This window comes from Orbicella franksi, chromosome 11, assembly GCF_964199315.1.
Source record: "Orbicella franksi chromosome 11, jaOrbFran1.1, whole genome shotgun sequence".
NCBI classification, from domain to species: domain Eukaryota; kingdom Metazoa; phylum Cnidaria; class Anthozoa; order Scleractinia; family Merulinidae; genus Orbicella; species Orbicella franksi.
The window spans coordinates 20,570,772-20,586,302 of NC_138155.1; the positions used below are offsets into that span (position 1 = coordinate 20,570,772).

General features: G+C 39.2%; 2 protein-coding genes across 3 annotated transcripts; both read right to left on the reverse strand.

Annotated features, from left to right (window-relative positions):
* Window positions 1-3,810: 3,810 nt before the first annotated feature.
* On the reverse strand, window positions 3,811-9,533 carry LOC145502937 (uncharacterized). 2 transcript variants are annotated; one of them, XM_081482347.1, is made up of 2 exons: window positions 7,414-9,533; window positions 3,811-4,347 (listed from the first exon to the last, which is right to left on the reverse strand). In XM_081482347.1, exons 1-2 carry the CDS (start codon window positions 8,962-8,964, stop codon window positions 4,315-4,317), a joined length of 1,584 nt encoding a protein of 527 aa, XP_081338473.1. In that variant the 5' UTR covers window positions 8,965-9,533; the 3' UTR covers window positions 3,811-4,314. The 2 variants fall into 2 exon arrangements, with proteins under 2 accessions (XP_081338473.1, XP_081338472.1); XM_081482346.1 differs by lacking the exon at window positions 3,811-4,347 and having other exon boundaries at window positions 6,099-9,533.
* A 1,520-nt stretch (window positions 9,534-11,053) lies between these two features.
* LOC145502935 (uncharacterized) lies at window positions 11,054-15,470 on the reverse strand. The gene has a single exon (XM_081482345.1). The coding sequence runs from the start codon at window positions 14,923-14,925 to the stop codon at window positions 12,568-12,570; it is 2,358 nt and encodes a 785-aa protein (XP_081338471.1). The 5' UTR covers window positions 14,926-15,470; the 3' UTR covers window positions 11,054-12,567.
* Window positions 15,471-15,531: the final 61 nt, after the last annotated feature.

Sequence of the window (15,531 nt, forward strand, 5' to 3'; positions counted from 1 at the left end):
AAGCATACGTATCTGCTGCTGGAATTGTGTTCTTGATCCTAACTGGTTTTCTGCGAGCAGGATATAATGAATTTGAAGTTGAACACCAAATGGATCTAGATATATTTCAATTTGAGTTTCACGGCACGGGATTTCTAGGACGATATTAATTGCGCGGTGCATTCTCACCCATCGAGTAACGCATATTCTCCACTGTTCATCGCCTTGTTTGCATCTGAATTATTCGTGGAGTGAAACACATATCACTGCTTCGACCCGCTCGCCATAAAATGATTAGTGGCACTCGTGTATCCCCTACACCCGCTTTTCAGTTCGACTTTTTGTAAGATATGTTAAGTTTCAAGCTGTATACATTGCTATACTGCGAACATTGCTAACAAGTTTCATAACAATCGACGTTTATTCTTCGGCAGTTAGCCTAGATAACGGCTGTCTTCAGGGGATACACATAACACTGCGCCATGTAATAAATATGGGTTATTGACCAAGTGTGAGGTCAAGATGGCTGGATATTGGCCAAGTCCTTTTTTTTGCGAGTTTATGGACCGAGACGGAGTCGAGGTCCATAAACCCGTAAAAAAAGAACGAGGCCAATATCCAGCCATCTTGACCAAACAAGCTTGGTCAATAAAGGATTTATTATATGGCTTTCGGGGAAATTTTTCTTGCGGGACACAGCGGGTAGTCCCGAGCGGGCAAGATAGCTCCATCTTGCCCGCTCGGGTAGCCAATCACAGCGCAGGATTTGATTCATCTTGCCCGCTCGCGGAGCTAGCCATATAATAATTAGTGATATGTGTATCCCCTGCATGCGGTCGTGTACAACCGAGGTCAGTGAAACTCCAGAAATCCCAAGCTATGAATAAATACCGGGTGTGAATATTTCTAGCAAGCCAGTTTTGACAATGCAAATGTAATGGGCATTTTTCTTCTTGGGTAGAAAGCCAATATAACAGCTGTGTCCATGGGGATACACATATCACTAGTTCATGAAATAATCAGTGATATGTGTATCCCTTTTATCCCGTGCGCGCGTGCACGCGTTTTTAGTGGAATTATCGAGTTTCAAACTCTAGTAAACCCAAGCCGTGTAAAAACGTCGGGTGCTAATATTGCCTGCAGTTTTGACAACGTTGATGCGCTATATTATAACAGTTGTGTTTATGGGGATACACATATCACTGCGCCATGAAATAATTAGTGATATGTGTATCCCCTGCACGCGATTTCAGTTTAGATATTTAGACATTCGAGTTGCAAACTCCGCAAACCTCAACCTGGGTATAAACGTCGTCGCGAGTAAGCAGCCAGCACGTTTCGGCAATAATTGGCGATTTTCTTCGATCAGGTAGATTAAGATAGCCAATCTAAAGGCTGTGTTTAGGGGATACACACTGAGATCACTGCGCCATGAAATAATTAGTGATATGTGTATCCGCTGTTCGAAGTTTTAGCCAGATATACAATCGAGTCGGTTGGAACTCAACCAAACTCAAGAAATCCTAATCTGCTCCGTTGGGCGCGAATTCATTTCTGGTTTCTCCTACTCTTTACAGCGCTCGTTGGAACCTCGCAACCGAGTCGCCATTTTGTTCGTTGAATGCCCAGGCGCGTATCAGTGTTTTGTGTATCCCCACGGGGGATACACATATCACTAGTGATATGTGTGCGGGGATACACATATCACTGTGACACCGGGAAAATTGAAGTCGGCCATTTTGGTTTCATCGTAGTTAGTAACTATGGCTTCATATGATTTTCTTTCGTAAATATGTTGTTTTTTGCCTATCGGCTTTTGCTCACACCTAGATGAAAGCTGGTAGAGGTATTTATGACCGTGGTCATGTATCGTTCACAACAGCACGGTCGGCGAGGTCAAAGAATTGATACAAGACACCCGGGAAGAGAAAGCCAGAATTAAGTGAGATCGTGATTAGCTTATTTTTTTGGCAAGAGAATTTGATGGTTTCCACTCGCTTTCTCTCGTTGTGTAGCCTAAGGTAAGCTTAAATTCTTGTTAGGCTTTAGTTTCATTGTTTCTTTATTGTTTTATTTTGTACGCACACGTTGAAATTCTGCCTGTGTCGCTATTGCAAGCTCGAAATTTGTAAGCTTGTTTTAAAACGGGACGTAACGCACCGATCGAAATCGATCATCGGAAACCTAATCGATAAATCGATATTATTCGATTTTAATCGGTAATAATCAATCGATTAAGCAAATTATTCGATCAAAAACGATAATTACAGTAGTTTAAGCATCGGGTATCGATTTCTATCGATTTTGAGAAATTGTAAGGATGCCACGACAAAACACCGGCTAATAATATACTCAGGAAGCCAATTTGATCAAAACAATAGTGTCGAGAGTGTCAGTGATATCAAGGCATCAGGAATACTGTATACTGTCACGAATAGGGGACACTGACTTATTGCAGGTTTAGCTTGTTAACCGTCACTTCTTACCTTACATTGGTGACCTCAGGTGTGAAATGCTAGCTTAGGAAACACATTTCGTAAGCAAGCATAAGCCATGATTCTCAGCAAAAATATAATTTTCATTATAAACGCATCCATTCATTACATTATGAAAATGTAGTCATTCATCCACCAGGCTAGAGCACCTTTATCAGTTTCATAGCCGAGGTTACTTATACTGCTATACTATGGGGTGGAGCAGTCAAAACAGTTTGCATCTGAATGAAAAGTACTGTACATATCATGCGCGAGCAAGGCACCATATGAAAAGGAGGGGATACTAAGGAGAGGGTCTACCCGCGTCATTTAAATTTCTTTTTTTTTCTCTTCTTCTTCATACAGGTACCTTGATTGTATTGGGCTGCTTCAAAACTTGTTATTGTTCTTTTATGCTTGTGTTTTGTCTGCTTTGTTGCACAGGCTCAGATGCATTATGCCAGATTATGCTATTTCCAGCAGCGACCCCCCCCCCCCCCCCAAACAGCCCTGGCCTATATGTCCCTTGCTTTGCTCTACGCCGCTGGTTGTTAAACCACACTGTGAGCTAGACGTAAAAAGTAACAGCCAATTTAAATAATCCTGTTGTACCGAACGTCTTAGGTTAGTTCGCAAACGTACATGTATATTCTTCGCGGATTGATGGTGTTATATTCTTTGTTCTGAAATCAACGTTAGTGAACTGATCTGACTGACCGTTAGCAAAACAACTGGGAGGCGAAGCGACTGCAATTCTTTCAGCATTACACGTCAGGATTGATTGAAAGTTGCTTTTCCTCAGTCCCTGATATAATCGATCAAAAGCGATACTAATCAAACTTTAATTAACGAAATCGATCAAAATCAATAATCACAAAGAACCTGGCCATCAATTTTGATTGATTTCCGATATTAATCAATTATTATCATCGATGTTTATCGATTTTGATCGATTTTGATCGAGTATCGGAATTATTGATGTGTTACATCCTGTTTTAAATACTTAAGGGAAAAAGAATTTGAATTGCCGTATCTTTTAGTTTTGTTGTCATTCACACTACATTTCTTTTGTATTCCATGCAGTTCGACCAGAGTGAAAATTTCTTCATGGATGATATTCAAGGCAACCTACATGTATGATTGAGTGAATATACACTGCAATATTTTAGTGATGGATGAACAAATTAAGTCCAAAAGACTGTGTAGATCTATTGTTTTGCAAGAAAGACATGCTGTCCAATTGTGTCAAAGAGCCAGATGCATGGTGGCTGGTGATGTAGAGATTTTTTTTTTTTTTTTTTTTTGCTCCTAGGAATAAGAGATTTAAACAAATTGACATCAAAACTTGAATTATGGAGAAAAGAATGCTTGATACTTGTCAACATAAGTATGTTCTGTAATCATTGCAAAAATCTATTAGCAGACATATCTGCAATCCTTTTGAATATTACTGCATTGCTAGTGAGACTAGCACAAACAATTACCAAGATATATACACTGTAGGATTAAAATACCATGATTTTTGTTTCCAGGAGAGAAAATTGTTATTTTACTTGCATGCAGTACAATAATTTATGTAGTACCGTTATTGTATTGCACCAAGCTGGGGGACCTCTTCTTATAGTTGACTAAAGGTGCACTTTTTTTCAAGCTGGAGGTATTATAAGACTTAACAAGACAGGGATTTTAAGCAATTGATTATTTATCCCACAAATGAGATCTAGTGGGCCACATTAGGTTCGTGAAAGGGGTTTCAGGCTAGAAGCTACATGTATATGGAAAGAAAGCCTTTCCTGTTTAAAACAGTGTAAAATGGATAGGTTTTTGACCTTGGGCCAGAGCCTCCTTGTAAAAAACTTTGTTACTTCCCTTCTTCCTCTCCATGGACATAGTTCTATAGAAAAAAAAACCCTTATAAATTGTAAATAGAAACATTCCCTTCACTTCAGGTTCATGATTGAAACAAAACTGTCTGAAATCATTCCTATAATATTGAAGGAAATACTTATTTTTTCTATAGATTTCCTGTTTACCCACGAGCTACAATCAAATTGTTTATGTTTGACTTAGCTTAAAGTAAGCAAGATTTTGCCAATATACACGTCTCACTTAAGTGAAATTGGGCAAAGTTCTCTTAGCAGTCCTGGCATTCTCAAGTTGATTGTCTAAAATAAATTTCAAAATCATGTATTGTAATTTTTGCATAATAGTAATCATTGTTATACAGCTGTTTCATAATGTTAACTGAACAAGGGCCATAACCAATTTACCTTGACCCAAAATGCACTGCTGACTCATATACATAATTATCTTGTCAATTTTGGAGTGACTGGTAAATATGGTGAACTCATTTAATGATTTCATTTTGAAACAGACTGTTGTTATTCTTTGACACTATGTCATGTACAAGTTAATATGATAACAATGTTCCAATTCCAATCAAAATTAATTATTATTCATTTTAAAATTTATAAGCTGTCTGTGTAAACAACCTGTTATTTGATTTTTTGTATTTCTTTTCTATTTCGAGCAGTCTGGCCTCAAGCCTTTGCTGGGAACATTTTATTGTGTTCTTGAGCAAGACACTTAACTCTCACAGTGCCTCTTTCCACTCAGGTGTATAAATAAGTACTGGCAAATTTGATATTGCTACAGAAACCGGGATAAATGCCGATCTGATCGGCCACTTGGCTCATATGCAGACTTTACTTCCACTTCGGAGTTGCTGTTTGCCTCTTTTTAGCCTGGATGGTTGTACAAAACATTTCACATGAAAATGACTTGATTTTCAAGAGAATGAATGCAAAGGTGACGTGCATTTTCATACAAACAGTTTTGCACAAAGACTCGTTTTGCCACAGAGGCAGAAGTCCACTGTTCATCCATGATCAGGGAGCCTTTGATCTTATATAAAAATGTTTTTCATTGCTCATGTTTTGTGTAGTTTGAAATTTTTCAAACTCAAACCTGAATGACAAACAACATAAATAGAAAACAGCACCTAAAAGTCACAAAACTGAAATCAAAATTCTTGCTAATCCTGGGTTAGCTTAATTGGGCTTTAAACAACCCGGCCCAGGAGACCAATTTGGGTGTGGTCAGCTTGAGTTTTATTTGAGTCCTAAAAGAAACTACTTAAAACAGAATAGGCTCAATGACAGCCACTGTTCAGGAAATTAGCCTGCACTAGGAACCTAAAAACAGGAATAAGAGGCTTCCTTATTATCATTATTTCTTTAAGTGCACCTTTATAAAAAGATACTTAGACAGTGGCGGGACCAAACTCCTCAATTTTACACCCCTGAGTGAGACAACAAGCAGTCCTGACCTTTTCAAATGGGAGTCCCCCCCCTGGGATGAGGGGTTGTTACTGATTTATGGATTTCTGACTGGGCAGGATTTAGCTGACCCAGACTCATTAGAAGACGAATTTCCAGTGGTGATTCAAATGTATTTGCCATTCTCTTTCCAATAATTTAGCAGCCTCTTTCCAATGATAAAACACATGGTGTTAGGTTGTGATACTGTTGCTACACTATCTTTTATTAGTAATTATTTTATCTACTGTATGATAAATAATTTATAATTCTCATTTTGTATGTTTCAAAAGAAATAAGTGCCCCATTTCAGATGATCGCCCCCTCCCCCCCCCCCCCCATCTCTTTCTCTCTCTAATAAGCACCCTTCCTAGAATTAAGCTATCAAAAGTAAATTCAGGACAATACTGACTTTTTTTTATCATTTGTCTTGAGTCACAAGGTCTCATTTTTGTGTGTTTCATTCCATCTCAGAGTCTAACATTGTATGAAGTCACAGTCCTGGATTTTGAAACAAAAGTCCCAATGTCCAGCAATCTCGGATTTTACTATTCGTGATTCCCAAATTACATGTAGTACCCAGCATTCAATCAAATCATTCTGGTAAAATAGATGGGTCTGCAGAACTTCAGTACAATACACAACCAAGCTTTATCCTCCAAGAAGAAAGCTAGAAAACCCTTAACAAGAACACTGCCAGAAACAAGGGATACGACTACTCCCCCCCCACCCCCTTCCAGAAGAGTCCTATACCATCATAAAATAAACTAACAGGTGAATGGATGCAAATGATGGCAAGGAGGGCAGAAAAGATTAGTGGCACCCCACCCCAGTCCTAATCTACAGATTCTGTAGCATGAAGCAAGTTGGGGTATTTCTAGCCCACCCCCAGTTAAAATGCTAGTTCGCCCAATGGGTAAACTTTGCCCAAGAGCACAATACAACTCAGCTCTTACCAGCCAAAATTCAAGCCCAGATCACTTGGCCCAAGTCCAATGTACTAAACAATGGGCCACGACATCTTGCATTCATGAACTGGATGGCAAGAGGCACAGTAAGAACGAAGTGTCTTCAGCCCAAGTAAACAACAGAGGGACAAGGGGACAGTTACGCATTAACTATTCTGACTGATACACAAAAATCCCATGCTTACGAGTCTAGAAATTGTATAATTCTATAAAATATCCATACCTCCACCACAGCAGGGATTTTTTCCAAGACCCCCCCACCCCTCTGGAAATTCTAATGAAGCTTGATACATTTCTTGAAATGTTTTGGTCTTAGAGAACCCTCAACCCCCAGGAAATTCCAATCCCTTCTGTGGGGAAGTATGGATATTTTCTGGAACTGTACAATAATTATATGAGTCACTTCTCTCCAAAGTGCCTTATTTATTTTCATCTTCATTGTAACATAATATAATAAAGGCAGGTAATTTTCATGCATTATGGCAATGCAAGTCTAATACCTGAAGGTCTCAACAAAAATCATTTGTGTAAAGACCAGTAAAAAAATTATTACATTGGTACTTCTCACACATAGATAAAAATATGGACTAACTTATTAATTGTACTCGGAAACTACAAGACTCATTCTTTACATTGAGAACTATTTTCTGTGTTTACATCTAAATCATGTTCTACCTCTTCCTGTGTACTTTCCCAATGAAGACGACGAACGAGTACTGTAGCGCCATCAATAGTTATAATGCCGCCGTTTGGTGCCACTTGATCGATAACTTGATCAACATCATCTAAGTTCCACAAGCCGACAACACATGACATGGTCTGGGCTTGTTCCATTTTGAATTCTATGGACTGGACTGGTAAGGACAGGGAAGTAAAATAATCCACAACAGTTTTCTTACTCACATTACGAGGTAAATGATCAATTAACACCATCATACTTCGATCGCTTTCTTTACTGTATGCACCACTGTTCATGGCTCTTCCATCAACCTTCCTTATTTCTACCTCCTTGCCGCAAATAACATGGATGTGCTGCAACACCTTCTCTATGGTGCGTTCATCCTGAAATTCTATCGTCGCCAAGTCTGGTTGGGTCCTGAACATCACTCCATGTATATTAACATGAGTGGGTCGGTGATGATCACTTGTTAAATCCATACGCGTAATCTGTCCAAACTGTTCAAAATAAAGTTGTAATGCTTCCAATGTAATGTCTGAAGATGTACCACGCAACAGAATAGTTTTAGAAGCACTTTTCCACAAAATTGGCTTCACATAGATTGTTCCTCCAGTGGCAATTTCATGCACTTGTTGCTCCATGGCCATTTTGGCAGCACTTTCTGTCTTAAACACCACCATGCATTGACTGCTATGTTTGTCTGAATCTCTGCCTAGAACTTTTTCAACCTCTCCAAAAGCTAAAAAGTGGCTTACTAATTCCTCATCAGAAGTTGCAGATGATACATTGTAAACATTAACAGCCCTTTTTGCCTTTCTTGTAATTTCAGTTTTCTCATCTCCACGAAAGGGCAGTTCTACGTTGATTTTCCAACCAGCGATCGAATGCAAACCCTTTGACAACACCTCCGTAACACTTCCTGGAGTCTTAAATGTAACAAAACCATAGCTCTTGGAAGCAACTATCTTCACCTCTTCCACTTCTCCAAAAGCAGAAAAATATTCCTTCAAGTCATTGTCAGTTGTACAGTGGACTCCTGTTTTCAGCCCAGACACAAAAATCTTTCTTTCCTCTTTTTCCCCCGAGTAAACATGCTTTACACCCGAAATGTCACCAGATCTTGAGACAGTTTTAACGGCTAAAGACACTCTAACACCCTTCCCGTCGATCACGTGATTTGCGGCAGACAAAATTTTGTCGACAACATTTGAGCTCTTAAACGTAACGAATCCATAACCTCTCGATCTGCCAGTGAGTTGATCTCGAACAAGTTTAACTCGCTCAATGTGTCCGAAAGATTTAAAATAACGTTCTAATATCTCTCTGTCTGTCTCATGTTTGCCTTCTCTCAATCCAGCCACCATTATTTTCCGGCCTTGATCTTCGGGGTAAAGATTTCTAGAAGCGTAACACAAACATCTGGAAAAAAGCAACTGACTATTTCCAACTAGACTTAAAGTGTGAGTAAACGGTAGCCCAGGGTTCCCCAAAGAAATCTTGAAAAATGAACATTGCAATCTCTTCGCAAAAGACATTGAAGCCGCCATGTTGAATTCCCTGCTAGCATCATGGGAAGGACGATGTTGAACCCAGCGCCCTCTGTCGTTTTGGTCAGCAACAAGCTCGTACCCAGATTCCTCGATGACTGGGCCAGACACAAGCTAGTTAAGGTGGTATGGTACCCTAAAATATGGCGATGTTCATGAAAAATTCAATTTCTTGGAAATACCAGACTTAAGACCCTTGAGGACTTGTCAAAAACATTTTGAAACGATCTTGCCGAATTTCCTTCCAGATGAGTGTGAAATTTAAGGAAAGTACACAGTGGTATAAGTTTTTTCACGTGGTAACGGCCATAGCAACGACTGTTTACTATAAGAACGTGACCAAAAATATAGATTATTTTTAACTTATATGAACGAAACTATTTAGAAAAAACTTTTAAGACATGCACAACTCGATTGGTATAATTATTTGTGAAAAGCCGTGCCTCAAATTGCCATCACAGGCTCATTCATTTCCCTTATGACAAGGAATATTTCCCACAACTGCGGTAACTTTTTACAAAATAGAACAACCATTGCACCCCCTCCCCCGAGATCCAATCTGCACCCCCCCCCCCGTCCCCACTATTTGTGGCTCGTTAAATGCTTAATACTTCATGTAAAAAACTTAAAGTGCATTTTTCTCAAAAGTTTACTTTTGCACCGACTGACTTCGCGCCAACATTTCTACTTTGCAAGGTTTTTTAAGTAGAATTTCTGAAACTTGGACTCATCAAAGACCAATAGTGTCATGATGATATAAACCAAAAAAATCGTAACATTTTAAGGTCTGTCACGTGACATGAGATGATTTTGTCCACTGGGGGTGGTAAAAAATAAGGTTATTTCCAAATAAAGCTGTAAAAAGCACTGAAAATAAGAGTTAACTGTCAAAACTTAGGTTCATATCACAGAACAAAACAGAAACTTACATGATATGCTTATTTGACAGTCAATTCTTGTTTTGTAAAAGAGCAGGAAGTGTTGGCGTCAATACTATAAAATACTACTTCAAAAGGCTGTGGCTGGTTTCCATAGCAACCATTTTGAGTAAAACTCTAGAAATTTAATTTCTCTTCTTGAGTGCAATAGCACACAATTGATCTTTCTTCACCATATTTAAACAAACTTTTTGGTCCATATTGAGGGTACCATAACACCTTAAGCACAAATAACCAGCCGATCTCTCCGTTGACTTTTTTCATTTGCATTACACTGTGTCAACCTGACGGTATTCATCAGATTGTCATTTTGTTTTCGCCACCTATTGTAACTTAATTGATTGCTTAAAGAAGGCTTACAAAAGGTTGGGGGGGGGGGGGGACTCAGGTACCCCAGGACCTCCCTAGCTACACCCCTGTTCTCTGAATGGGTACTACTCCCTCGCAGGTTAAGATGGAGTAAAATATGGGAGGGTGGGAGAGACATTTAAGATTACACGCTAGTTTAGTGGCCCATTAAGGCAGAGCATGAAGCATCTTGGATTATTTCTACTCCCGGGCAAGCCTCCAAATGTCTTGCCTAAGAGCGCAACACTATGCTCTTATCCCAGCAAGAACACAAGCCCAGATCACTCACTTGGTGGAAGTACAATGCACTAGTTAGACAATGGGTAGTACATTGAATATTTACCAGACTCCCATGACGTGAATGGGGAGAGACAATAGAGAACAAAGGGTTTCACCTAAGAACACAGTTACACAGGGATAAAGACCCGGCTACAATAAATTAAAGATCTCTGATCTCTTGCTTGCAGCAAGTTCAAAGAAGTTTTACCGCATTATCCTAGGACAACACTGTAGCTGGAGTGATATTAAACTAAATTGGTTACCTCCATGTGAAAGGACGGAATACTATTGAGCTTGCTGAAATTGGGTCATAAGGCATTGTTTAACTATTAGAGCTTTCTGAACCATTTTCAACTACATTTTCACACTTTATGTTATTACTAATATCTGCAACTGTTGGTCGCGCTGACACTTTGTGTTCCTGACAAATCAGACACTTGTTTTACTCAATGGATGCTCAATCATTCAACACTCTGCCAAACATTGTTAGACATTTGAAAAATGATTCTCCACTTGCAATGTCACATGGAAGTTTTTATTTCAGTAAATAAAAGTGCAAGATGTTTAAATTCTCATTGATAACCCTAATTCTCACCGCAATACTTTCTTGCAGTCTTGTAGATAAGTAAGTCATTCACTGTCATAATATTTAAGCTTACTTTCCAGTAGCATATGCTATTTAGGTCTTAAAAAGCCACCAAGTGGATGTTGTAGTTAATTTTTGATCGCAGGTTTTTATTTTATTTTTTTTTTCCTAGCTAGTTAACTTATTTTTCAATTTATCCTTGGAAAATAACTATTCTTCACCAGGGATAAATTGAAAAAAGAAAAAAAAAATGTAACTAACTAGAAGAAAATGAATGACATATAGCTGAAATCTAGAATTAACTGAGATAACAAATTAACACCACAAACAAGTTGTGGAATAAACCATTATTAGAAAATAGCCAAGAGAAAATACACGGCTGATTGGTTTAAAATCATGTTTCTATAACTCAAACTAGCACAAGCTGTTAACGTAATGATGGCACAAACAAAGAAAAGTTACATTTTCATGGTCAAAGTAAACAAGTTGTTTTCTAAAAGAAATAGAATACATGTTTTCAATGTCTCTTATGAGTTTTAGAAACACTCATGGAAGTTTGGGAGAACTTGAAAAAGCTGTGCAAACACTCCCTTGTTGGCTTGTGTTCCCACACCATTTTCACTTGTGTTTCTGTAACTTGATAGTAACACAGAACATGTTTTCTATTTCTTAATTATTGTCTAGAATAATTATATGACTCACTTACATTGCACTTCTTAAGTTCTTGTTTTCATAAATAAGCCAAGCACTTTGCATCAATTATGCACAAACATAATGTCTTAAGGTCTCAACTTTGATTGCATGTGGAACTATAATAGTATATAGACAAAATTACATGGCTGTGCAGAGATACAAAATTTCTCTTCAAGTGTTGAAAAATATTTCACTTGTTTGCTGCGCTCACTCGTGAAAGAATTTTCGATAAATTTTGTATCTCCAAGCAACCATGTAACATTCTATTTATTATATCAACACCAATGAAATAACAAACCTTTTAACTTTTGCTGCAAAAGTATGTTACCATAGCAACACAATCTTTTCTCAAGTGAAGATATATGTTATTTTCTCATGAGAAGATATCATGTTTTTGAACAAAAGCTCGCCTGGTGTTTCATTGGTGTTTATATAACAAAATTATTTCTCACACAGAGGTAACAAATATGGGCATCTAAACATGAGTGATGTGTACAAACCTCTGAAAAGCACTCATGTCGATACCTTTCTTTTAGCAAATGAGACAATGTTATGCTGTGATTAAAACAACATAATTGAACATTGTCAAATTGAAACAGATGGAATATATGAAATCAAAAATCTTTGGGTCTCAACCCTCCCAGGATTGAGGGTGAATGCCTCCACTCAAAATACATGTTAGTAATAATTATTCAAACTATTGAACTCATCTGAAAAACAAATCAAGTTTGTACAAGCTTCACCACTGATTTGTGAAGATTAACTTTCACCAAGATTCACTCCTTCCTCTTGTGCTTTGACCCAGTGAAACCGACGCAGTGAAATTGGATTTCCACCAATGACATGCCCCTTTGAACCAGCAATGTCCACTAATCTGTTCACATCACGCAAGTTCCACAAGTTAGCGATACAAACTGTTGGCAAGAGAAATCTCACCGACTTGACTCTGCAAGACTGTCCCAATAGATAATCTTTCACAGCTAGTTCATCAAGATTTTCTGGTAATTTGGTCATCAATACTCTAAGACTCAGAAAGTCAGACGGCTGACCAGCAAATGAGCGGTTTGCTTTCTGTACTCTCAGCTTGCACCCATTTACTTCATGAATTGTCCTGTTCAAGGCATTTTCTAGTGCCTCTTCATTGCTAAAAGCCACAGAAACGCCTGTCAATGTTGATGTTACCTTTTCAGAATGATAATTTGTGAACCCTAGGTACTCAATAGATCCGAACCCTTCAAAATAGTTTTGTAACATTTCCAATGTCACATCCTCAGGAACATCACTCACATGTAGTTTTGGCAAGTGGGGTCGGCCTGAAAATTTATCATCTACAACTTTCACAACAACAGCCTGATCCTGGGAAGGTATCTGATGAAATGTATCATTTAAAGATCCAATTCCACCATCAATAGATTCAAAGGCAACTAGGCAGGAATCTCTTGTGTCACCAGATCGATGTTTGTTGATAAACAGGACTTCTGCTACTTTCCCGAATTTCGAAAAATAATCCTGAATTTCTTTCTCTGATGTTTCTCCAGTGATATTGGACACCCAGATTTTATTTTCCTCTTCTTGACTACTCCGATGATTCTTGCGGCTTGCCAACGACATTTTCACATAAATGTCTGTATCGCCAACCTTGTGGTCTCCATCTTTCAAGACCTGCTCTGCAACAAGGACCTCCTTAAATGTAATATAACCGTAACCTTTAGAATCCATGATGAATATCTCTTCGATTTCTCCATAGCAAGAAAAATACTCTTCCAAGCTTTCTTTGTTGATAGAATGTTTAAACCTTGAGGGAGTCATGAATACAACTTTCCTTCCTTCTTTTTCGGCAATTTTCATATTCCTTGGATCTTGCTTGGCTTTCACTTCATCCATTGCTCTCTCAAGCCGCAGCAGTTTTTGGTTTTTATCAGAATATGCTAAGATTACCAGAACCATGACATCATTGATTCTATGGTGCGGCACACACATGACACGCTCAACACTATCTGCACTTTCAAAAGTTATGTCAATAAGATCCTTGGTTTCATGAATACTTTCTATCTTTCCAAATGCTGAGAAATAATCACGCACACTTTTTAAGGACATTTCTCCTCCAGATCCTCTACGTCGTGAGACTAAAATCTTTCTTTTCTCATCTGCGGGGCTTTTGGTCCATGAAGATGATGCTTGGGCAAATTGTGTTTGCACAGATGCTGACAACGCAGATTTAACTTGTGTGGATGCTGCCTGCGCAGATGTTGGTTGTGGAGATGCTGCCTGTACAGTTGCCATCTGTGTGGATGCCATCGGTGTGGATGCCACCTGTGTAGATGCGGCTTGCATAGACTCTGCTTGTGGAGATGCTGTTTGTATAGCTGCCTCCTTTGCAGGTGTTGTCTCTGCAGACATCCATGCAGCTAACGCCTGTGCTGATACTGACCGAGCAGACGCAGACTGTGCCAATGGCATTCTTTCAGATGATGTTTCCACCGATGCTGCCCCAGAGGAATCTGACTGGGTGGATGCCGTCTGTGCAGATGCTGGAAACACCAAAACTTGCCTGCCATTCAACGTATGTTGTTTGGAGGCTACGGCTTGCTTGAGGGAAGCTGTACTAGTAAATGAAACAAACCCATATCCTTTACCACCATCAAGATCTTTCTTCTTGGGTTGTACCCAACTCACATCTTCAATCTCTCCATATGCTGAGAAGTATTCAAGCAGATCTACCTCGCGTAGTTGTGGTACTAGCTCTCCTTTCTTCCTTCTTAACACAACCATGATTCTTCGATCTTTGTCCTCGTGATCGGCTTGCTTTCTAGCAGAGACACTCGTTGATAAATGTCGAAGCGGATTCCATCTTCTTCCACCATGAGGTCTCCATTTACATAAACTTAACTTGTAGAGCAATCTTGTTTCAAATGTAACACAGGGTTTCAAGAAATAAGTCCGTAAAACACATGATCGCACTCGGCCACCAAACAACATCGACACGGCCGCCATATTGCACACATTTAGTTTCCAGGCAAAACCGCGTGTAATACCACTTTCGTACCCAGAGCTCCGCCTCAGCTGTAGCAATGGAACCAGCAGGAGTTCGTTTCTCGAAAGCCCCGGAAACGCCATTATCTAAAAACAGAGAGGTGTATATGCCTGAAACTTGTTGTATGAAGAAATCCTCTCTTGGTATTTAGAATATGTGAATGAAACAGCTCTGTAATCATAAGGTTTGAGATTTTGCTACGCCTTTCCTGGGAGCCGTTTCTTGAAAGCCCAGGAGACTTTTCGGGCCCCTTAAAACGATTTTTAGTTCATCTGTATCTAAAAACGGAGAGGTGTATACGCCTGAAGCTGGGATGCAAAGCGTTGAAGCACTAGTGGACTGGTCCACCGTGGAGAATTCAGGGCTCCGAGTAAGGGGAAGGTGCTTGGGGGGGTTGCTATTTCTTGTGTTTTAGTCTCAGCGCCTCTCCTTCCCGCCTAATAAGGGATCTAGGGATCGCTCAGTGTTGTTTAGGGCGTTTGAGAGTTAGGGATATCTAACTATTTTTTCGTATACCCCTAAAGGTTTGAGTTATAGGGTTTCAACTGTAAATATCAGCCGGATTGACGTCAATCCAGCAAATAGATTAGATTTCCCTTTGTAGTCCCCTCGAGCAAGTATTTCACTATTTTTCGGCGGAGCCTTGGAACAAGTTAATAGGTGGCTCTGGAGATGCATGATTTGATTGG

What these genes read in the sequence shown, in the direction of transcription:
- LOC145502937 (XM_081482346.1), bottom strand. Translation starts at nt 8,964, where the DNA reads ATGGCGGCTTCAATGTCTTTTGCGAAGAGATTGCAATGTTCATTTTTC.
- LOC145502935 (XM_081482345.1), bottom strand. Translation starts at nt 14,925, where the DNA reads ATGGCGTTTCCGGGGCTTTCGAGAAACGAACTCCTGCTGGTTCCATTG.